The 22040-nt window shown below is 36.8% G+C and overlaps 3 protein-coding genes and 2 non-coding genes across 5 annotated transcripts; 3 read left to right on the top strand and 2 right to left on the bottom strand.

The window, feature by feature from the left end:
• The first annotated feature begins 185 nt into the window (after positions 1-185).
• Positions 186-4768, top strand: zgc:114188 (40S ribosomal protein S17-like). The gene is made up of 5 exons (XM_032581106.1): positions 186-267; positions 1225-1376; positions 1466-1571; positions 3611-3676; positions 4567-4768. Exons 1-5 carry the CDS (start codon positions 265-267, stop codon positions 4642-4644), a joined length of 405 nt encoding a protein of 134 aa, XP_032436997.1. The 5' UTR covers positions 186-264; the 3' UTR covers positions 4645-4768.
• Positions 2709-2835, top strand: LOC116713171 (small nucleolar RNA SNORA71). Its single transcript, XR_004337811.1, has one exon. It is a non-coding gene; the product is annotated as a small nucleolar RNA SNORA71 (small nucleolar RNA).
• LOC116713176 (small nucleolar RNA SNORA71) lies at positions 4364-4492 on the top strand. The gene has a single exon (XR_004337812.1). It is a non-coding gene; the product is annotated as a small nucleolar RNA SNORA71 (small nucleolar RNA).
• Positions 4769-5072: 304 nt separating the features above from the next.
• Positions 5073-9102, bottom strand: cart2 (cocaine- and amphetamine-regulated transcript 2). Its single transcript, XM_032581107.1, has 3 exons — positions 8858-9102; positions 8039-8122; positions 5073-5779 (listed from the first exon to the last, which is right to left on the bottom strand). Exons 1-3 carry the CDS (start codon positions 8972-8974, stop codon positions 5672-5674), a joined length of 309 nt encoding a protein of 102 aa, XP_032436998.1. The 5' UTR covers positions 8975-9102; the 3' UTR covers positions 5073-5671.
• Positions 9103-15369: 6267 nt separating this feature from the next.
• c2h15orf40 (chromosome 2 C15orf40 homolog) lies at positions 15370-20789 on the bottom strand. The gene is made up of 4 exons (XM_032549307.1): positions 20478-20789; positions 17339-17474; positions 17133-17260; positions 15370-16050 (listed from the first exon to the last, which is right to left on the bottom strand). Exons 1-4 carry the CDS (start codon positions 20787-20789, stop codon positions 15961-15963), a joined length of 666 nt encoding a protein of 221 aa, XP_032405198.1. The 3' UTR covers positions 15370-15960.
• Between the last annotated feature and the right edge of the window lie 1251 nt (positions 20790-22040).

The raw sequence follows: 22040 nt of genomic DNA, 5'->3' as shown, positions 1-22040 counted from the left end.
TTCTAGATATTAGAATACCTGATCATGATTTGTTTGAAAATAATATTTTATTTCCTACAGTAGGGAATTTTCTTCTTCATACTAAAAGTACCACTGATTGAAATTAAATCACTCTGAAGTGTGATTTAATATTTTTAAGGGTTATATCGCTTTTGTTTTTGTAGTTTCAGCTTTTAGCCATAGGGTGTCACTGCAGTTAAACCTCCGTCGGTTTTAAACTTCCACCGGAAGTCTTCTCGGTCTCTTCTACCAGGCCGATCCAACATGGTGGGTGATAATTTCACGTCTTTCTGTTTTATCCACGTCAATCCTTCCGTTTTATCTCTTTATTCATCCTGATAGTCATATTGATAAACGCCGGAATGCTGAAGCTTGCGATTCACCGCATTATTGACATTAGATTATATAATTTAAGCAGATTATTGTCAGTTAAACCTAGCCGACGTTAGTCTGAATGAGCCTCGGGTTCAGACGTAGACGAGGCCGCAGGTATCAGGTTCTTACTTTTGTGTTTAACACCGGCTCGTAATGTGGTTAAATCAAAGTTGCGGGAGTGTTTCGGTCTGCCGCGGAGACAGTGGACTCGGTACCCCGGACAGAGTAGCCGGAGGGCGGATCAGACCTGGAGCTGTGCTGCGGAGGAAGTCTCCTGGTTTCACGTGAAAAAGTATAAAACGTGCCGTGTTTAAACGTCCTATATCTTGTCAGGTTAGATAAAAGGTACTGCACTGGTATTAAAGCTGTCAGAAATTTATTTGAAGATTTGAAGCTGTTTTACTTAAAACTGAGCTTTTTTATGGTTTTCCTGATGCAACCTTGCAGATTACAGCAAGATACGGTTTACATGCAGCTAATTTTTTGAAAATTACAGAGTTTATGACGTTTAAAAGGCGGAATAACATGCTGTCATTAAAAAAAAATCTAGAAACAAACTGGATTAGAAACTCGGAAGCATTATTTCGGATTGATTGAAGTACCAGGAAGAGATGCTCCCATCATGCTTTGTGCCAACAGTTTAACCTGTAGGGGGCAGTATTATTATCTATAGTCTGCAGGGAGAAATGTTCTGAGGTCAACTGATTCTGAGAATACTACATGATGTGCTGGTTCTGTTACTCTTTAGTGACCTGAACATGCATTTAATTAAAAATGTGAAGGAATAACGCAGGAGTGTTTTCCAACATGTCTTCCTAATCACCGAATCTGAAATCTTTGCACCTGCAGGGACGAGTCAGGACCAAGACGGTGAAAAAGGCCGCCAGGGTCATCATCGAGAAATACTACACCCGGCTGGGAAACGACTTCCACACCAACAAGAGGGTGTGTGAGGAGATCGCCATCATCCCGAGCAAGAAGCTCCGCAACAAGATTGCCGGGTGAGTCAGCGGATCGTAGCACGACGGTCAGATCGCAGCGCGGCGGCGGACAGGAGGAGCTAAAAACCAGAGTATGTTTGCTCCTGCAGGTATGTGACACATCTGATGAAGAGGATCCAACGCGGTCCCGTCAGAGGAATCTCCATCAAGCTGCAGGAGGAGGAGAGAGAGAGGAGGGACAACTACGTTCCAGAGGTCAGTGAATGCATCGTTAGAAATGTCGCTGGTGATTCGGGCGTTTTGTTTTTGTTGGAGCTGTTCTGGATTTTTTTTTCACTGATAGAAGTCTACATTTGAAATGTCTGGACTTGGATTTGACCTGCTGATTTTACAACTTTTTAAAAATCTTGTAGACTGTTTGCTTTCAGTATCTTCCATTAGTTAATATGACAGAAAAAGTCTGAATGTATGGAAAGACATCAAGAGTTTCCAGACTGAAATCTCTGTCCTGTTGTCTAAGTTAGTTTTCTAAAATTATTTTCATAACAAAATGGAGAAGAACAAGGCCATAGTTTTATTTCATATTGAAGAAAAAACATTGTGAACTTTGCTTTGTTTTTAAAATTGGTTTGGAAAAGTGTGAAATTTGATTTCTGTGTATTCCAGTTCTGGATAATTAGGGGGGAATTTGCGTCCTTTCCTTCCTTCCTTGTCTCCTTTCTTTCTTGTTCCCTCATGGCTCGTCTTTACGTCCTTCTGTCATTTATTTCTTTCCCTTCCTTCTTCCTTGTCCTTTTACTTCCTTCCTTGTGTCCTCCTTTCCTTTACTCTGTTTTCTCCTTCTGTCTTACCTCCATGCCTTTTGTCCTTTGTCCCCTCCCTTCTTTTTGAAACTCATTCCGTCTTTCATGTTCTTACTTTCCCTCCTTTAGCATCTACTACTTTCCTTCCTTTCTCTATTCTTTCTTTCCTTCAATCTTATGTTTTTCTTTTCCGCATCCCTGTTTTAGATGTCTTGTCATTTTTGTAGAAATGTTTTCCACAAGTCAATGGAGAAAACTTCAGTGTTTTATTTTATTAATATATGTAAAGGACTGAGAATTGTAAAAGTCTGGACTATTTTGCATGAAAAATCTCGACTTGCAGATAATTTGTAGTTTTTAGTTCAGAGTTTGGCCCAAACACGTTTTATTTAAAAAACAAAAAAGACTGTATTTGCATCCTGTCATTAAAACTTTTCACTCTTTGTGAAATAAAACTTTGTATCAACATAAACAGTGGAGCCTTTTCCTGAAGTTCTGTTTAATGTCGGCCTGATTCCCTGTAAATCCATTCCTTTATATTTATCCTGCTGGTTTCTGTCTGGTATTTCTGCTCCTGCTGACAAGGGGCTCCTGTATCGAAAGTGATCATGGCGTGTTTGTTGCCAGGTCATTGATACTACAGGTACATAAACCTGGGAGCATTTCCCGTGTTTGAAGGACTTCCTGTTCCTCTTGAACCCTGGCGCTTCCAGACAACATTTTAACTATCAACGTTTAAAACTGCTGAGAAATGCGGCATTTTTACTTTCTGAGGATTTTAAATAATGAAACTAATGATTATTTAATCACCACGATTAATCGGATTTTAAAAATTAATATTCTGCATATTTTTTTAACTACGTAACTTTTATGTATATATCCTAGAAATGCATTAAAATACGCAAATAAATTCCTATTTTAAATGAAAAAAATAAACATTTTCACAGCATTACTTCAGTAAATACTTTATTACTTGTAACAAAGGATGCATCTGCAGTTAAAAAATACTTCTGACATCTCAGACCTTTCTGCTTGAATTAATATCAGTACTGTAGAGATGATCTGTTATTTATCGATTAATTAAATTAACCAAGTAATAATTGGATAGCAAAAGGTGCTTAATAGATTTTTTTATATACATGTACATTTTTACAGAATTGCGAAAATAAAACTTCAGCTTGAAAGCTCTGGATAGACCATATTTACAGAAAATGATTTTTTTTTTCTTTTTAAATGCAAATTGTTTACATTTTTGAACAGTTTTGGCTTAATTTATGCTCTGAATATTTAGTTTTTTGTCAATTGTTGAATTGTAAAATCCAGTTAATGATTTATCAATTAACAAATTAGTTGACGATTTTTAAATAATTAGTTAATCACGATTAATCGTTTCAGCCCTGTGTGAAGCGTTTCACTGTTTATCGCCGGTTTTAAGGCTTCAGATCCTGCAGATCTGCGTTGTGACCATCTGCTTTCCGTTTACCTGTGCAGGTGTCTGCTCTGGACCAGGAGCTCATCGAGGTTGACCCCGACACCAAGGAGATGCTGAAGCTGCTGGTAAGTTTCCACGCTCGTCCTTTCCTGGATCTCTGTTGGTTCTGGACCGGATGAGTTAAAAGGAAATAAAATTTAAAAAAAACTCCCAGAAGATTAAAGGTGCCTCTGTAAGAAGTTGGCGTTTGGCGGCGCTGAGCGATCGTCTGGTCGTTTCTGCGCTCATTAGCGACGTCGCAGACGGAAAGTCGAGGGTTTGGATCAGACATCAGAACCTCGGAGAACATTCTGTGAAGTCCGCTTGGAGATAACGACCCCGGATGTTTTATTACTGGTTGTCTAATGGCTGTTGCCGTGGTTATAGAGAGAACAGATTTTCTCTTGTTTTTGACTGGGAAAAACCTACTGGATCCAGTTAGCTCCCAGTTAGACGCATTCAGAAAGGCTGAAGTTGTGAGATTAAGGAAGAGAAACTTAATTAATCCTCGACTATAAAATAAATAAAGCATTATGTCGCTCAGAGCACAAAGCATAGAATTAGACTGAATATATCCGCCCTTATAACTCATCAATATCCAATCTAGAATTTTTGTCCAATATCGAACCGGTACAGATATTAATATCGGTTTGTTGCATCTCTTGAGAAAATGTGTTTGTCTCTTCTGATTTCAGCTGCAAATGTGGTTCAGTAATGATCTAAAATGAGATTAGGAGCAGATTACGTCTAGTGAATTTGTGTTTGTTTTGTCCGCCTGTATCGAAAGGTGGTGGCAGCGTCTTCGTAGCTGCTGTCATTTATTACTACAGGCAGATCAAACAGAGAGCTTTCCCGTGTTTGAAGGATCACTCGTTCCTGTCAGACCCTGACGCTCTCTGACAAATCCTGTCCCAGGAAAACCGCTCACCTGTCCATTTCTCACACGTGTCCACGTCTTCTCTCTGTCTTCCTGCAGGACTTCGGCAGTCTGTCCAACCTGCAGGTCACCCAGCCACCTGTCGGCATGAACTTCAAGCAGCCCCGAGGGGTCTAGACGTCTGTAAACTTTATTCCTAATAAAATCCGTTTGGGACAAAAAAAGCCTTGGCTGTGCGGGACTTCTGATTTCTGATGTGTTAAATTATGTTTCACTGGAATAAATTTAGATGGAGTTCGAATCCTGTCACTTCTAAGATCTTCGAATTGACGTCTTCAGCTATATTCTATACATATACAGAGCAAATCCCAATCTCGTTGTAATCTGTCGATGACAATGACAAATAAATCTTCTTATTCAGTATGTTTTATTAAAACTTTTAACCAAACTTGTTTGTTTTTTAATGTAGCCAGTAAGGCTGGGTGGGTGATAAATTGATTTTATTGATTGTACTTTTATCTTTTGAAGATTAAATCTTGTTTTTTCACCAATGAACTCCTCGGGGTTTCCGTAGTTCAGCGATGTCAACACGCCCAGAACCGCCATCTTGTTTCACAAGCGTTTATTACAACTTCTGTTTGGACTTTGAATTCAGGTTAACTTTACAACAGAATATCAGGGCCAGGCTACAATTATTTTTTTTTAATTACAAGAAAAAAAGTTACAAAAATTTTCAAAAATACAGTTGAAATAACATGAGAATAAAGATGTAGTATTAGAATAAAGTGTAATTTTACAAAAACTCCAACATGAAAAATAAAAAAATTAAAATGAGGAATATTGAGAATCTTGTAAAGTTACACTTTGGTATACGTTTTACAGATACTATTTGATAGAAATACTTAACTTTTGAAAATATTTTCTGTCTTATTAAAACAAGTGAGGAAAAAAATGCATCTGGTATGTAAAAATCAGTTTATTTTGAAACCATATCGCCCAGCCCTAATAACCAGTTAAATTTCTATTTTTATCCAGTTCATGTGGATTATAAAATGAAGCAGAGTTTCAGTTTAAAGCAAAAACATCTTTAATGCACAACACACATTGATTCCACACTGAAGGCTCCTTACATGCAGCCTGGATGTTTGTCTTTCTAATGGAAAATTTACAGCTTTACAACACACTCTTGATGACGTGTTTTGGCTCATAAGCACTTCAGCAGGAAGAAGTTGCAGAAAGCTCCTCTGGGACAATCGCACATCTTCCCGATCCGAGATCCTTTCCTGATGGCGCAGTGCTCCCCGAGGTCACACTGAACACAGAAGAAGAAATAAAGAGTCAGGTCGCGTGTTGAACACCTGAATAATGACAGTTGATGTATCTGATTTATCATACAGATGTGAGCACTAATGATCAGAGGGAATGTAAGACATTCATTTTTCACGGTGGAATAATAAAGCATTCAACTGAAATTATTTTAGAAGACAAGAATTAGGTGCTCAAGTTTGAGTTTGGGGGGATTTCTTAAAAATCTAATCCACATTAAGGATGCGCAATATACCAAAGTTAATATATCTACATTAACTTTGGTATAAGCTGATGTTGGTCAGAGAAAAACCGTAGTGGTTCGATAAGGGAAAAACATCGTTACCGTTTATTTTTTGCAGGGTGTCTTAAATTCCTGTATCTAAAATTAAGACCTTAAAATATCTTACATTTATTAGACAAATATAAGTTGACCTTAAATAATCACAATTTTAAAATTTTGTCATAGCAGGACTATTTAATCTCGCATAATATGTAATTTTTTTTTATTGTGCAACTTTTCTGTCAGGCGAAAGTTTAAGTCACCTGCAATCATTTTCATTACGTTTTGTGTTTCAGGCTTCCGCTAACTAGCTGCTAGCTAGCTGGCTTTTGCTGTAACGGAGGAAAATACTTTTTCGAACGCAGTTACGTTGTAACGTGATAATTATATTGTTTAATAGTGTTCAAAAAGTATCTTCCTCCGTGACATCAATACGCTTCTGTACTTTATTGTATCTCTGATGTAAATCTATTGGCAGTCGGCTAAACAACGTTTGTCTTCCCCATTAGACCACTTCTGTTGCCAACTCACATGTTGCTAGGTGCATTCTGTGCTAAAAACCTGGCACTACCGTTATAAAACATTTCTCTTGAATATTTCAGTAGTTATATAGGTGTTAGATTTCATTTGTAATGGTCTTAAAAAGGTTTAAAATTGACTTGGTGAAACCTGAAGAAACCCTGTTCTGAACGGGGTCGGCCATTTTGTTTCGCAATGTTAACAATCAGATGGTCCAAGGAACTTAATGAATACCGCAGAGGGAGAACTGTTGATTAGATGAATTGAGAATATTTTTGTAGCCAATTTTAAATCAATTTCAGGTTGTTTTATATAATACTTGGGAATTTGGACAGGATGGCCAAGTCTGAAAACAACTGGAACACCAGTGTCCATTTTTTGCATGGAGCTCAAACACTTACGTTACAGATGAAAAAAATTAATAGCATAAATCAGATTGAATGGCACAATTAGTAGTATCTGCTCTAAATTCAAAGCTTTCTGCTGTCCAGTTGGTCAAGCTTGATGACTTCAGGGGGAAAGTTTTAGGGTCTGACGAGACAAAAATTTGAGCTGATTATACTCGAACCTAAGAACCTCAAGCCACCTGGTGGCTGCATCATCCTGTGGGTCTGTTTCACTACCAATGGTACTGGTGCATTTCATAGTGCAAAGTCTTCACCTGACCTCTAATCTACAGTTAGTTCAACCTTGGACAGAGGTGGATGTTGCAACAAGGCAATGATCCCAAGCTGGCTTAAGACTGAATAAAGTAGAGCTAACATTTAGCTTAAGTGTTAGCTTCCTGAAGCACTCAACTCTGTTGAAAACTGATGAATTACGGTTAATTAACTAGTTTAGGTGAACTCTAACCATCACACCAAGAGCAGAGGTCAAATATCCACCCAGAATGAAGCTATTTTATTAGCTAGCGAAAGTTTGGATAATTTTAACACCGACTGGATTTGATCAAATCCATAAATTGTGCACTCAGCTTTTGTCTTTAAAAAATATTGCTATGTTATGCAGTCATTCCGCTTTGGAAAAAGAACGATTCTCATTAAAAGACAAAAATTAATAATATTTATGCTGATCATGTGCAGCTTTAACACATAAAGTCTATAACTTTACACATTAGAAGTAAACAGAGCAGGGAAACCTGGACATAACCTGAGGTATTAAATAATTATTCAAATAATTTTGCCTTCATGAAAGTGACTGATATATTCATAAAAACACAACACTATTTAAACCTAATATTATTGGTTTTAATTGTAAAATTCTGCTTTTACGCCATCTACTGGCAAAATTGCGCCATTGCAACTGGTTGAAACAATTTTGTTGTTTTTTTCCCCCAGATTGCTTTTAATAATAAATCTGATGCGATGTTCTGGATTCTTTTGTCAACAATGTCTCAGTTTTAGTTGTACACTGAAAATTTCTGAATATTTTTCAAGTTGAGAAAAAGGATCTGCAGAGACTCACAGAAGGAACCTGTCCGTATTTCTTCTCCCAGGGATTGATCCTCTTTGTCTGCAGCTTCTCCAGAACTTCATGCAGCGCTCCGAGCTGACAAGAAAAGACAAGAAAAGTGAAACTGCAGAAGCATTAAGGCAATAAATACTTGGCTCAGAAGAGTTTTTGATTAGAAAGATACTTCTTTCTTGGAGTCATAAAATAAAATTTTATTATTCTCCAGTTTATAACGTATTTGAAAGAAATTTAAACATATTTCCAAATAAATACAATTTAAATGTTTACTATTACACTTGCTCTTTAAATACTTTAATTTATTTATTTAATGCATTTTAAAATATATGTCAATGCTTTTTGCTTTTTAAATTAAGAATTTAAGAAATTTAAACAAATAGAACCATCATTAAAAAATAAAACATTAATTAATACATACAAAATTCTTATGATTGGAAGTAAAAATAATATTTTATAAAGAAGTGGCCCATGTAGATAATCTGTGTAGGGAGCAAAACATTAATAAAAGCAAATTATTAAAACTATTTTAATTCTATAGTCCTTTTTCGTTAATGTACATAATCTTTTGAGAGATGCTTATCTTATTTCCTATCAATAAAGAATTATTAGTCAAAGAAAAATATTTTTTATAGTTTTGAGACATAAAATATAATAATATAATCTAAAAATGACTATAAAAAGGCAATTTATATAGTTTTAAAATGTATAATATTAGTCTATGCAAATGCTGAGATTTAATTTTAAAGAGATTAAACTTCTATATGCGTCTCTTAAGTTTTGTTTTAATGCATCTAGTTTTTAGGAGGGGCTCACCAGTCTGTTGGAGTTGCTGTAGTCCTGCACTTCTCTCTCGTCCCTCTCGGCTTCCGTCGAGCCGGCCGGACACAGAACCGACAGTAGCGCCGCGCACAACACAGCACGCGCCCACATGCCGACAAAACAACAAATAAACAAGCAAACAAACAAACAAGCAAAGTGCGGGAAAGTTTAAGGTCAGATCGCGAGTTGACTTCACCTTCCTCTACCTGGTGTCTCACGCACTGAATGCCGCGCGCTCCGCACCGCGGGGCATCTTTGGACCCCCTGATGACGTCATCGACGTGACGCAGAGGCCGTTTTTTTGTGTTGTTTTTGTTGCATTAAATCAAACACTTTGACTTGTGCCTAAATCTAAGCACTAGTTGTTTTTTTTATTAGAAAACCTCTCAGTAGAAAATACAGGAGAAGAAACAGAATGAAGATGAGCTTCAGGGAAATAATCTGGGTGTAGATATTCTCCAGAAAGACAGAAATCCAGATATAATCCTTAGGATTATTTCACTTATAAATGATGTGACAAGCTTGCAGAGTCAGGTGGTTGTGTGACACAGCAATACCAAGATGGACAGGAATAAGCACTTAGAGCAGAACAGAAAAGAATAGAACTATAATTTACTGTCCCACAGTGGGGAAATACAGTTTAAGGTAAAAAGAATCACAAACTAAGATAAAAGAAAATAACCCAGGTGTTGCAAAGACCTAATCAAAGTTCACATGCTGCTAATGGGAGCTGTGCAGAAGTTAATGTCTGTCCTAAAATGCTTCTAATAATTGTGAATGCTTTTAATTTGTTTCAAATTAATTAACTTAATTTGCATCAGTCAGGGAAAACTAATTGTTCATAGCTGCTGCACACAAATGGAAAAAAAAAGCTGATATCTTTGGTGCAGCAACATGTTTTCCTCCCTGATTAGCATCAGACTGATCCTCTGAAGAAGCAGCTTGTTTACGGATGAACCAGTCAGCTTTGAGAAATTTACACACATTACTTCTCAGACACTTTCTGCGATGAAACAAACATATTCAACTCCCTCCTTATATAACAAACTTTGAAACAGTGTAAGAGACGACGTGCCAGTCACTTTCTGGCTGCAGCACTTCTATTTATATTTCCCATCAGTTTGCTGGGATAAAGGTATTACTGTCGGCGCCATTCATCTGAACACAACTTAAACCCTTCTGACAGTCAGAGGAGCTGCATCTGAAAATCCTCGCCTCTCACACCGTAAACAAACCAGAAACTGGAGGATGTGTCAGTCTGTTGATCGCACCTCATTCATCACTGTCACAGCGTGACGACAATTAGCTTTACAGGACAAAAACATTCAAAATTTAACTTAACTTCTAGATAAGTTGTGCATTTGCAACGTTTCTTTGTTTATCTCAAGTCCAGTTTGACTTCACGACAGACACTTTCAGATTCACTGTGTTTATTCAAATAAGACAGAAAATCAACATCTGTCCAGCAGTTTCTGCCATGCATTAAATAAAATACAATAAATAGCCCTAAATAAGCTACAGAGCAACAGAGCGGTTCAGTGATCCGCTCCACTGAACCGCCATGTTGGTAGGCAAGTGCAGTACAAAGCATAGATGAACCATGGCTTTGAGACCAACAAAAAGAAAGTATAAGGAAAAAATAAAATGTTAATATTGTTTATAAGTTAGATACGACCCAGACGAAAGCTAATTCTAAGCTTGTGACTTTTTTATTGTTGTCATAGCAATTCCATTGTAACCGAAATGACAGTTAGTTACAGTTACCAACCAAGATGGCTGTCAGATGCAAAGTTCCCCGAAGTGTGAAATTGTGTCAGATGAGAAGTATGAACAGTTCAAGGTAACTGTAAAATTAAACAGTTAAATTGCAAAACACATTATGACAAAAGTAAAATAATGCACAAACCATGGAAAAGTTACATACAGTGATTAAATTCAAATTTAAAATGTCAAACTATAATTTTTGTAAAGAAAACACAGAGTTGATCCTAATGAATGCTGCAGGTACGGACGTCAACAGAAAAAGGGGAAGGAGCTGTCCGTTACTGGTTGCTATGGTAACCACCAACCATCAAGAGCAGCAAGAATTAATGAATAAATTTCGACAAGCTTCAGATCTATAATATTATTAAAATAAAACCCTGTTACACACTTTTCTCCCGAAGGAGAGGTGTTGAAAGAAGGAATGTAAAATCTCCCTTTTGTCTGTCAGATGCCAACAAACCCACAAAAAAGAAACAATGAGATTTAAACCAGTCCTACTGTATAAGTGAGAATAATATGACTTTTCAGAAAATACTCTTTTTAAATATTTTGGCCAAATATTTTTTCTCTATTTCCTCTTTCTCTTCCCCCAAAATATTTAGTTCATGTTTTACACGCATTCATAAAAATATAAAAAATATGTGAACCTAAATTGAAAATACTCTTCTTCTTCGTCTTCTTCTTGTGTTATATAATGGTGGTTAGCAAACTACTTATTAGTGCTTTACCCCTCCTTTAAGTAGTTGGTCGTAATATTGCTGTGGTATTTGCTGAAATTAGAGGTGATGAGCCACAGCTGTGGCTCCTGCAGATTGAGGTTTAACATTCAGCTGAACATTCAGCGTGTTTCTGTGGAGCCGGCTCCTTTGTGTTATGGCCTTGTGGTTTGGAAAAGGTGAGAAAAATTAGAGTTTTGTCAGTGATGTTCTTAGGAAGGTGCTTGGGAATTTGTTAAAATATCCTAACTAAAATTAGTACTCATTCGATAACACTCTGATGGGGTGTGCATAAGATTGACAAAACTCCTCTCATGGATGTGAAGGAGTCTTTATGAATGCCTGACTGTTCTCATGAAGTGTCATTTGAGAAATGGCACTTTAATGCGAACGTGCCTTGAAAGTAAAGTACCAACGTTGCATTAGTCATATTACGAAATGATGCAAATTTGGTAACGAAGCAAAATTATTGTCTGCAGCACAACTTAATGCAAATGAAATGGAAATTTTAAGCGACGCCTCCCACAACGTGTCAAAACATTAAACAAATTCTTAAATGCCTGCTATCACTCTTGGTGAATTTTTATCTGCTGGGGAACTAAGGCAGATAAAAGTCTGCCTTAGTTGAACATCAGTTGGGTTTTGAGGTCTTAGACATTCCTGTATGCTATCGACTTCCACACTTTAAATCTTTCAATTGTTTTTACTTTAATCTGAGTACAAATTGATCCGGATGTTTTGGGTTTCATTGCATGCCTCAAAACTGGATATTCCAGTTAAACCCTTTGCACTTACAGGTCCAGCTTGGAACACAGGCTGATCTTAATGGGGACTTTAACTGGAAAATCAAGTTCAGTGTTAAATCAGTTCTGGGACAAATTCTTGGTCAGAGTTAAATCCAAAATGGAAACTTAAACTGGTGCATTTTGGCTCCATCCTGCAGAGCTGATCTGTTTGACTGAAATCTATTTTGGCACAATCTGGAAAGGGTTCAAGCTTAGGTTATTTAACTTCACAATTCTGACAAACTGGCACCATAACAGTTTTTGAGCCCATTATGTTCTTTTCACATGGAAAATGTTGGAAATCAAACTTGCAGTTTTCCTTGAGTGAAATTTAAAGTTTGAAACATTCTAACATTATCTAAATCCATCAGACTGTCGGCGCTTACTGATCAACTTCCTCATTTTCATCCTAATCGTCTCATTCAGTCCTATCTGCATGGGCAGCTAATAACCTCTTGCTATCTTTTAATTGCATTTAACCAGTGACCCATCAGTTTGGAGAAACTTCAAGGTTTTCAAAAATCCTGGCTTATAAACCTGTAGAGTTTAAAAGGTCACATCCTACACCAGACATGAAACCATTTCAGTTAAATTTCACAAGCGCCGTAAAATGCTGGTAAATTAGAGCATTTTTTGTAAACTGCTTTTTGAAAGACATGTGGCCAACTTATTTACTGTTTGTAGTAGTTTCATCCAAATCCTCTGGATTTGCTAAATCACTGTATTTTCTTGTCAGTCACATAATTTAAGCAAAATCTCCAGACCATTTGAGTAGAAAGATCGTTTCTGAATCGAATCGCTCGACACTTAAAGATTTGCATCTCCAGAAAAATGTCTGAATAATCTGCCAGTGGAACTGGCACTTTTTAAAAATCCAAATTCAGTAATTATTTACTTCAAAGTCCTATATTTTGCTAATTTACTTGAAATTATATTTCAATTGATATTTGCCCAAGAAAGTAGACAAACACATTTGGTACGATCTTGTGTTTTTGCAGTGTGTAGCAGAAAATTAATGAGTTTGAATCTTTATGGAGTTTGATGCATAGATATGAATTTGATCTTGCAGTCTTATAATATGGTGCTGCATAAATAAACTACTACAAACTCCTACAACATGTGATGATTCCATGTTTCATAAGAGTTTAAAAAGAAGCGTTACATGGAGAAATGTTCATCAGACGCTGCAGAGGGTTTAACTTTGGCTTCTCCGGGACTCCTGGGGTTTCCGAGGACTTGAACGCCTCCTCGTTGCAGGCATGTCTGATCAGCATCAAGTCATCAGCCTCTGAATCAGAGAGCTGTGAATTAGTGAAGCAGTAATGAGGCTCAGATTGTTCCTGTTCAAACTAAAAGGCTTCAGATAGCGCGACATGAAAGGCCTAGCAGATAAGGACCGAATATCAAAGGTCTGCTGACTTTCTTTCTGCAGCCAGCTCTGCAAACAAACTTTCTGCTTGGTTTAGGAAGCTGCAGGATTACATAAGAACCACCTCAGAGTTAGTTTTTCCTCAGTGTCTGTCTTCCTCTGCTGATCCAGGATCAGCTGCTTTACGTCTGCGACTGTCAGGGTGACGAAGGGTTTCAGACTCTGCGCTAAGCCTCAAATGACTGAACAAACATTTTTCCTCCCAAATGTAAAGGATTCAGAAGCTTATGTGCTCAGAAGCTCCTCATCGGCTGCTGCTGGACCGTGGATCATCTCTGCAGTCACTTAGTGAAGGTTTCATCTAGGCATGTCTGCTGTTCAGCTGAAACTCACTGAAGGAATGTATAAGTAATTAGAAAGCTATAATAACATGGTTGCATAAGCGTTCACAACTTTAAACAAAAAATGTTTCTGAAACGCCTTTAGTTGCAGCATTTAGTCGTCTGGATTTTACAACAGTGAATTTGAAGAACCAGAAATAAACCACAGCTGTGTTGGCAGGCAGCATTCCTTTTTTAAAATTTGCTTATTAACATCCTTTAAAAATAGTTTTGCAGAGAAATTATAGAAAATCTGAACATTAGTAGAGATGCACAGATCTGATATTAATGCTTGAGTATCAATATTGAAAAAAATCTATATTGGGTATCAGTGCCAATGTGCCTCAGCCATATGGGCCAATCTATTCAGTCCAATTCTATGCTTTGTGCTCCACTTGATGCTTTATTTATTTTACATCATATTTATAATTCCTAATTGCACTTTCTGAACCATTTGAAAGAAGATTTGTTGCAGTTTATTTTTGTCAGTTTGACCAGACAAATTAAAGTCGTGCTGTTTTTGTACGCTTGACCAAACTTGTGAAGCTATCTGTGTATTTAAGTGTGCTGTACTGGTGCAGAGTCATCAAATTTTGTAATTGAAGACATTTATGAAATTCAGGATTGTTTTTCTGTATTAGATCAGTATTGGCCAATACTAAACATTAGGTGTCGGAAGTGGAAAACAGGGATGGTGCATTCCTAGTATAAAAGTATCTATCTGGAGAAAAACAGATGCCTTTATATTCCAGGATGTTGCATGTATGCCTTGGTACAGTGAAGGCTACCAATATTAATTGGAAATAATATGAAAAAACAAAAATATTACAAAAATCCAGGGATTTCTCCAATTTGATGAAAGTGGAGATGCTGTCAAAGTAGCACAAAGCTAAAATCTGTCAGCTAATCAAATTGCTTCAAAACAACCACAATTTCCTGTAAGGAATTAACCTGGTGCCAGATAAATAGGTTCAACTACTTTTAATTAGCATATTAGTATTTAGAATTAATAAAACACAAAGCTATGTCAATTGGAAATCATGTCAAAGCAAATATGTGAATATATTCAGTAAAACAGAATTAATTGAGTTTGTGAAAGAACAGAAAGATACATTTAATGTTTTAAAAAATTTATATTTATTTAGTTATATAATCAATTTGCTGTAGCTTAAACTTAAAATAAATCAAACAACTGGAGTTTGAAGTAATCTAAAGGAATTTTATTTCACACTTACATTATTTATAAATTAAAATAGGTCTATTTTCCAACAAAACTTACCTTTTATAATGTGAACAGAAATTTTAAAAAGCAGTGAAAGGTGCTGGTTGAGGATTTTCTTTGGTTGTATACTAGCAGTGCATTACCGCCACCTACTGGATTGGATTTGTAAAAGCTATCATGTGTCAGACCTAATAACCTTCAGAATTAAGTTTTGAAGCACGCAAGTGATTAAAAAACTTAAAATCTTACAACAAAAATAAGTCATGAACCTGGAGCTCAGTTAAGTCTTTATTTGAAAATGACTTATTTCATACTGGAGCTCAGCTTGGGTTGCTAGGTGATGGGCAGAACTCTGCTGGAACTAGGGGTCACTAGGTGAAGGTCAGTGCCTGCTGATTTGAGATGTTGCATTCAGAAAGTTTTTGAAAATGGCTCATTTTCTAGACACCAAAATATATGAACTTATTACCAAAAAACATCTGGGCATTTTTAGAAGCATCAGAGATCCAAACGGAAGTACAGAAATGTGAACTTTGTATAATAGGTTCTGTTTTTAAGGATGGAAATCCACCTGTTTTCCATGATTACACACAACCCTTTCCACATGACTCTGTGGAAAAGCTCTAACCAGCGTCATGTTGCCACTTCAGAGACCTGACAGTAGTTTTCAAGTCGTTTTTTCTTCTCACTTCATGTTTTTCCAGCTCCATCCTCGGAAGAATCTGTTATTTAGAAAATTGAAGGATGGAAAGATGATATTGATCTCAATGTGGGAGAAGTTCCAGTCCCACAGATCCATTACTGGTCCATCTGACTGTTCAGAAAATAACTAAAACCCTTCTTCCACCCAGTCTTTGCCGATCAGCCGGCTGCCTGCCGGAGCCTCTTTAGCACCTCCTCTGGATCCAACGAGGAGTCCACCTTGATGACTTTGTCTCTGGATCTAGAACCCTACAGGGTGAAATGTTGTTGATCCATTAGAATAAAATTCACAAGTTAAAAAGAAAAAATCTAAACAAGGAAAAAAGAGTTAATCCAAATGACAAGGCATTAACTGTAGCTTAAGGAGCTGCTGACTGAAAAGCTATCCAGTAAATATTAGTTATGCTGAATTTTATGAAGATAAACTCCTAACTGTATCTATATGTCTTTACGTTTTAAATATGGCTGTGACTTTAACGAATTAAAAAAATTAACTCAATTAATCACATTTGTTGTTTGTATTTTTTCTTTTAATGCAAAAGTCCCGAGCCGGAACCTTTGCTGCGTGTTTCTGGTACACCCGTAAATCTGACGCACAAGCGGAATCTGCGAACAGTAATGGAAGATAAAGCAGCTTTTTTTGGACCAGTAAGGGTAAATTTCTGCTTCAAAAAATATCTGATGTGACGCTGGAAAATACTTTTGTTGTGTTGAAGTTATGCTAAAAGTAGTTAGCCTATCAGCAAAGCTATTCAAGCCTAAAGTAGCATTTATGCTAACCATGTAGCAGCAGCAGAGCCGCCCCCAACGCCAATGTTGGCGTCCACATTTATAAACATGTTTTTTTTTATTTATTTTTTTAAAAGAAAGTTACATGAATAATCAGGCATTCCTGAAACACTTCAAAACTGAATGGGTTTTGAGGTGAAGTATAAAAGTACGTTACACCGATCTGACGGTTGAATAACTTAAATAATAAAAATCTATATTTTGAGTTCATATATACATTTTTTTTCCAATAGTTTAGCAATAAAAAGGATGTTTTAAATTAAATGTTTGTTTTTTTGGCATAATGTTTTTAATTAAAAGTTGATTAACTTAAACAGATTGACAAAGGTAAATATATTTGTTGCTGAACTCATGTCTGTTCAATAGTTTAGCTGCAAAAATGTAAATTAATTAATGACTCAGTTGAGTCCCACCATTAGTTTTTAATCTGTCCTGTAATCTTTTGAAGTGTTTTTGTTCACTCGTATCCCTTGAAATGTTAGACTCCAATGATTGCTGAATAAACACATTAAAACAAAAACAGATGTAGGAGTTTCAGAAACCTTGTCCAGTGAAATTTGGCTCTTCTTCAGCTCCAGGACTTCTGCAAGGTAGCGGACAAGCTCTGTGTTTGCTTCTCCGTCTGTAGGTGGTGCTGCAATGGAGACGCCAACAGCCTGAGTGGAAACATCTGGAAGAGAGGCAGAACAAAGTGTGAGCTCTGTTTTAGTAACAACAGATAAAATGTTTAATGCAACGTGAGGCCGACCTGTGATGCTGCTGTGTTTGGAGCCCGGCTTCGCGTGCACTGTGATGGATACCGATCCGCTCTTGTCACGGGTTACCGGACCAGAATCCGGTGTCTCTGCGGTTCCACCTACAGCCGCCTTCACCTGTCCTTTCATCTGTTTAACAGCACAGAGGTTACTGGATAGTTTTATTATATCGATCACCACGTTGGTAATACCCTCACTGTGTGACTGGATTGGCTTTTCTTTGTGTCGTTAAATTGATCTCATCCTCCTGAAGCACAGTTTAATTTTTAATGTAAATTAAAGACTATTTTAGTCTTGATTATCCTCGAGAATTTAAGCTTATTTTGGAATACCTTAATACCATAACATTCGCCCAACTTATCTTTTAGTTCAGTTTGCATTTAAGCCTCCGATAATGTAGCTTAATATGTTTTATGTACATTTGTTATACTTTAACTTGCTTAAGGTTAGCTCTGCATAATTAATTTTTCATTATCTTATTATAGCTTAGCATATGCTACCTTATTCTAGCATCCCATATTTTGAGTCACTTGTTTTCCTTATTAGTGTTGTGTGGTTTAGCTTATTCACTGTAGCTTACATTATCATAGTTTATTTGTTTTCATTTTAACTTCATTTGTCTTAGTGTAGCTTATTTTATCTTCCTATATCGGAAGTTATGCAGCTAAGCATTTCTTTGTTTTTATCCTGCCATTAGCTTGGTGTACTTTAGCTGATCTTAATGCAGTTTACCATACCTTTGTATAGTTTGTCCCATCTTAGCTTATTTTAGTTTATTTTGATTTTCTACATATTAGCCTAACTTCTTTTGGCTACATTTGTTTTATTTTCTCTTGTTTTGGTTAGCTTGTTGAATTTTAATTTATCTGTGTGTCATACCATTTTAGAATCTTTATTATTATTTTTTACTCAGATTATTTAATATTGATTAGTCAGGAAACATGTGAGGCTGTCATTAGTTTGATCATTTGCATAAAAAGAGGAAATTTTCATCAGTGCAGACCAGAGGTGTGACCAAGTCACTGTGTTGCAAGTCTCAAGTAAGTCTCAAGTCTCTGTCCTCAAGTCCGAGTCAAGTCTCAAGTAAAGACAGGCAAAGTCGAGTCAAGTCTCAAGTCAGGAATCTTTAATTTCAAGTCATTTCGAGTCGTTTTTTTTTATTTTTTTTTAATAATTTGCAATTATACATAAAATTCAAATATTAGACCATTTGTTCTTTTTAAAATATGTATTTGAGGTTCATTTGTGATCCTCTTATTCATCTGGTATTCTTCAAATCTGTCAGAAGTAAACAGATGTCAGAAAATAAATTACAGCCTTTCATGAATTACATTTGACTTCAGTTTACTCCTTCTATTCATAAATAAACATCAACACTACAACAATCATAGTTTTCAAAAAATGAAATAAGTATAAATGAAGTTATCACAAGTAAACTCAGGAAGGTCTGGTGCATTTATTTTTCTGCTTTTATTTCTAAGTATGTTAGTTTCAGTCCTCCGTAAATATGGGACAGATATTCTAAACACAAAATTTATTTGGGACAGTCACTGTATTTGGTCTTTTTTTTTTTTTTTCCCAGCAAAGCTATACTACTTGGAAATGGGTTCTGTGCGACATGTGACAGTCACGCCGGTCAGTGCATTAAGTCAAAAACAGTTGACTTAATGCACTGACTGCAGTAAACAATATATTGTCAATATAATTTTCCAACGTAGATGTCTTCAAATACACCAACCATCCTTAGATGATACTAGACCCGGCTCATCATCATGATGGGACAGAGAGACTCTGTTCCCTGTGTTCAGGTCCAGAATCTGCTTTCTGTTCCGGAGCCCCGCTCACTATCCACCGGCTTCCTGAGCTAACACGGTGCACATTATTTGTGGAGGCATTTGAAGGACCGGATTTATGGTAAATCATCACCAATTTAACCCGGAGTACACATGCTAACACGAAGTTAGCTAGAGTCAACTATCTTACAGCAAAAGAAAAGTGCCACCTACCGATCTTTGTGAAGCTTCAAATGCCGGACAAAGTTGGACGTCGTGGCATCTCCATCCGATATTCTCTTCTTGCATGTTTTACAAGTTGCAGTTCGTTTTTTAGTCGAAAGTTCATAACCTACGTAGCCTAAAGAAATTACTCGCGGAAGCATATTCGAGCGGTTATTTCGTATTTCGTTCCTGAGCTCTGTAGCTTTGCCGCGTTTTTTTAAACGTCCGAATCCTGTTAATTTGATTGGTTGTGCTGCAGCTACGTACACATACATACATAAGGAGAGAGGAAAAACATAGTGACGGTCTGCGCATATTGATACGGAATGAGTGACATTAATTAATGACGCCACTTTATAAATAATGTGTTTTAAATTTTAAGACTTTGAGTAAAAAAATATCAAGTCTTTTCAAGTAAACAGCTTCAAGTCGAGTCAAGTCCCAAGTCAATGGCATGAAAGTCAAAGTCAAGTCCGAGTCTTTGAGCATTTTTTCAAGTCAAGTCTCAAGTCGTGATTTTAACGACTCGAGTCTGACTCGAGTCCAAGTCATGTGACTCGAGTCCCCACCTCTGGTGCAGACAGTGCATGTGCATTGGTTAGTATGTAGTAAAGTAATGCAGTTACTGGGTCTTGACTGCAACATCTAAGTAGAACTTGTGCTGATTCTGCTGGAGTGACACATTTATCACTGCATATATGCTGTGTGTGTGTGTTAAACAACTGGAAGTAGTCTGTGGGAGTCTGGTTGAGCTAGAGTTAAAATGTGCACGCTTTAGTTTCAGATGAATAGGAAGGAGGGGTGCTGGACAGTTATTTTTATTTTATTTATGTCTTTGCATCTTCCTACGCCACTGAAACGCGCAGTGTCTCATTTTAAAACACATATTTAATAATTAGAATAGCTTTCTACTGCAGGAGGTGCATTTGAATGCAACATGGAGCTGCAAGCATCTTTTCTGTTCATTCGGCGTAGAAAGGCACAGTTCATGCTTAATCAGATTCGGTTCGGATTCAACGAAAATGGTTAAATAACCCTTTAATGACAATGGGGAATTAAACGAGGATCAGTTAAAGATCCTGACAGAAACACCGGACCATCCACGCTTGAAGTTCAGACTCAGATTCTGACTAACCTCTTTCTGCTTCCGGGGCATCGCTGTGGTTCTGGAGGACCGGCGGGTGGACCAAGATGAGCAGCTAAACACCGCGACGAAGTCAGCTGCAGGAACACCGGTTAGAGGTTCGAACCGAATCTGCTTGAAACACCTAATCAAACCACCGCCGAACCGGGGAAACATCTCCTCCAGGAGACCGAGAGCCTCTTCGCGTAGCGCCCTCTGCTGGACTGGAGGAGAACTGAACAGGCTCGCTCTGGGAGGAGATCCGGATAGATGCCAGCCCAGAACCGTTTCGGTTTGTAACCGAACCAAAGGTGTAAGTAACATCTAGTTTATCTAAACTAGATGCTAACATACAAATACATTATAACAGATTTAAAGATAGTTTGGATATTAAATATTAGATTATGTAAGAAATAAGGATCTGCCGTTTATTCTACAAAGATTTATGAGTTTCTTGAAGCCTGAATCTTTTTCTGACCAGTAAATATTGGATAAAATGAAGCTTTTGTTAACAGTTTCTTCATCTTCCTCACTTATTTTGCAGCACTATGTCAGAGCGGTTTAGGAAAACGTTTAAACCTGCGGAGAAGCATTTTGGTTTTGATAATCAAACCAACATTTTTTCTTGTTCAGAATAATCTACAACCTGAATCTTTGTTTGTCAGATTGTGTTATTCTTCCTGTTCATTCTTTTCTGGTCTCTCAAATCTTTTTTTCATATTTAGTTTGTCTTTCAGATTCAGGAACTGGTTGATTTTTATCTGTTTATCATTTAGCTGGTCTTATTCTCCTTGAAATGTTTCTTCTTTTTGACTGATTTGATTTACGTTTGTTTAGTTTTTAAGTTTGCTCCTGGGTTTTTCTGTTCTCTAACAAGATATAAGTCTGTGTAAAAGACCACAGATCTCTCCCATTTATTTAGTAAATGTTCTCATTTATTGAACATTAAATAAACTAGTAAACTCCGTTTTATTTAGTAACTTTAATCATCGATGTTCTCTGAATCAGGCTGTACATGTCTTGAGTTTTAGCAACGCCTTGTGGACAAAAAGGAAACTGCTTCAAAAGTGAAATTTGAAAACCTTTCAGGAAAATGACTTTAATCTTCCCTCCCCCTGACTTTTAACTTTACTATGATATAAAAGCAGTTTATCCTATTAAAGCATAAGGAAGAGTAATTGTATAACTCAGACTTTCCCGACTTATTAATTTGACATAAAACAGAAAATCTTCCAGATTTTTGCTTGAAATCTGATCAAATGCGATTTCCTGTCTACTTCACATTCTAATAAATATTGTATTTTACTATTTGTATTGCATTTTAGATCATCGTTGACATCCTGACCTCTGCAGCTAAGCAGCAGTTTCTGCATGAGAGGCCATGTTAAAGACGAACTTCCTGCCTCTCTTGGAGGTAAGCATCGCTAACTCAAGAAGACGAAGATTCCTTCACATTTTGCTTTTACAAAAGTCTGTGAGCTGATTGATTGATAATTCACCATGCTATAATACATCTAAATGTGAGCCTAGATGCTTTTAATCAACGAGCTTTGACCTTTGCAAACCTCGTGATGA

This window comes from Xiphophorus hellerii, chromosome 2 (assembly GCF_003331165.1).
Source record: "Xiphophorus hellerii strain 12219 chromosome 2, Xiphophorus_hellerii-4.1, whole genome shotgun sequence".
Lineage (NCBI taxonomy): Eukaryota > Metazoa > Chordata > Actinopteri > Cyprinodontiformes > Poeciliidae > Xiphophorus > Xiphophorus hellerii.
The sequence above is the reverse complement of the archived record's forward strand: the minus strand, read 5'-3'. Positions and strand labels throughout refer to the sequence as shown.

Bases quoted from the DNA above. Each gene is read 5' to 3' on its own strand.
- zgc:114188 (XM_032581106.1), top strand. The intron at 1,377-1,465 runs GTGAGTCAGCGG...TTGCTCCTGCAG, and splicing joins CTCCGCAACAAGATTGCCGG to GTATGTGACACATCTGATGA. The intron at 1,572-3,610 runs GTCAGTGAATGC...TTACCTGTGCAG, and splicing joins GGGACAACTACGTTCCAGAG to GTGTCTGCTCTGGACCAGGA.
- cart2 (XM_032581107.1), bottom strand. From the start codon at position 8,974: ATGTGGGCGCGTGCTGTGTTGTGCGCGGCGCTACTGTCGGTTCTGTGT. The intron at 8,123-8,857 runs GTGAGCCCCTCC...TTTTCTTGTCAG, and splicing joins ACAGCAACTCCAACAGACTG to CTCGGAGCGCTGCATGAAGT. The intron at 5,780-8,038 runs GTGAGTCTCTGC...TTCTGTGTTCAG, and splicing joins AATACGGACAGGTTCCTTCT to TGTGACCTCGGGGAGCACTG.
- c2h15orf40 (XM_032549307.1), bottom strand. From the start codon at position 20,789: ATGTTACTTACACCTTTGGTTCGGTTACAAACCGAAACGGTTCTGGGC. The intron at 17,475-20,477 runs GTTAGTCAGAAT...GCTGTTAAACAG, and splicing joins TGCCCCGGAAGCAGAAAGAG to ATGAAAGGACAGGTGAAGGC. The intron at 16,051-17,132 runs GTTTCTGAAACT...TTCACCCTGTAG, and splicing joins GCCAAATTTCACTGGACAAG to GGTTCTAGATCCAGAGACAA.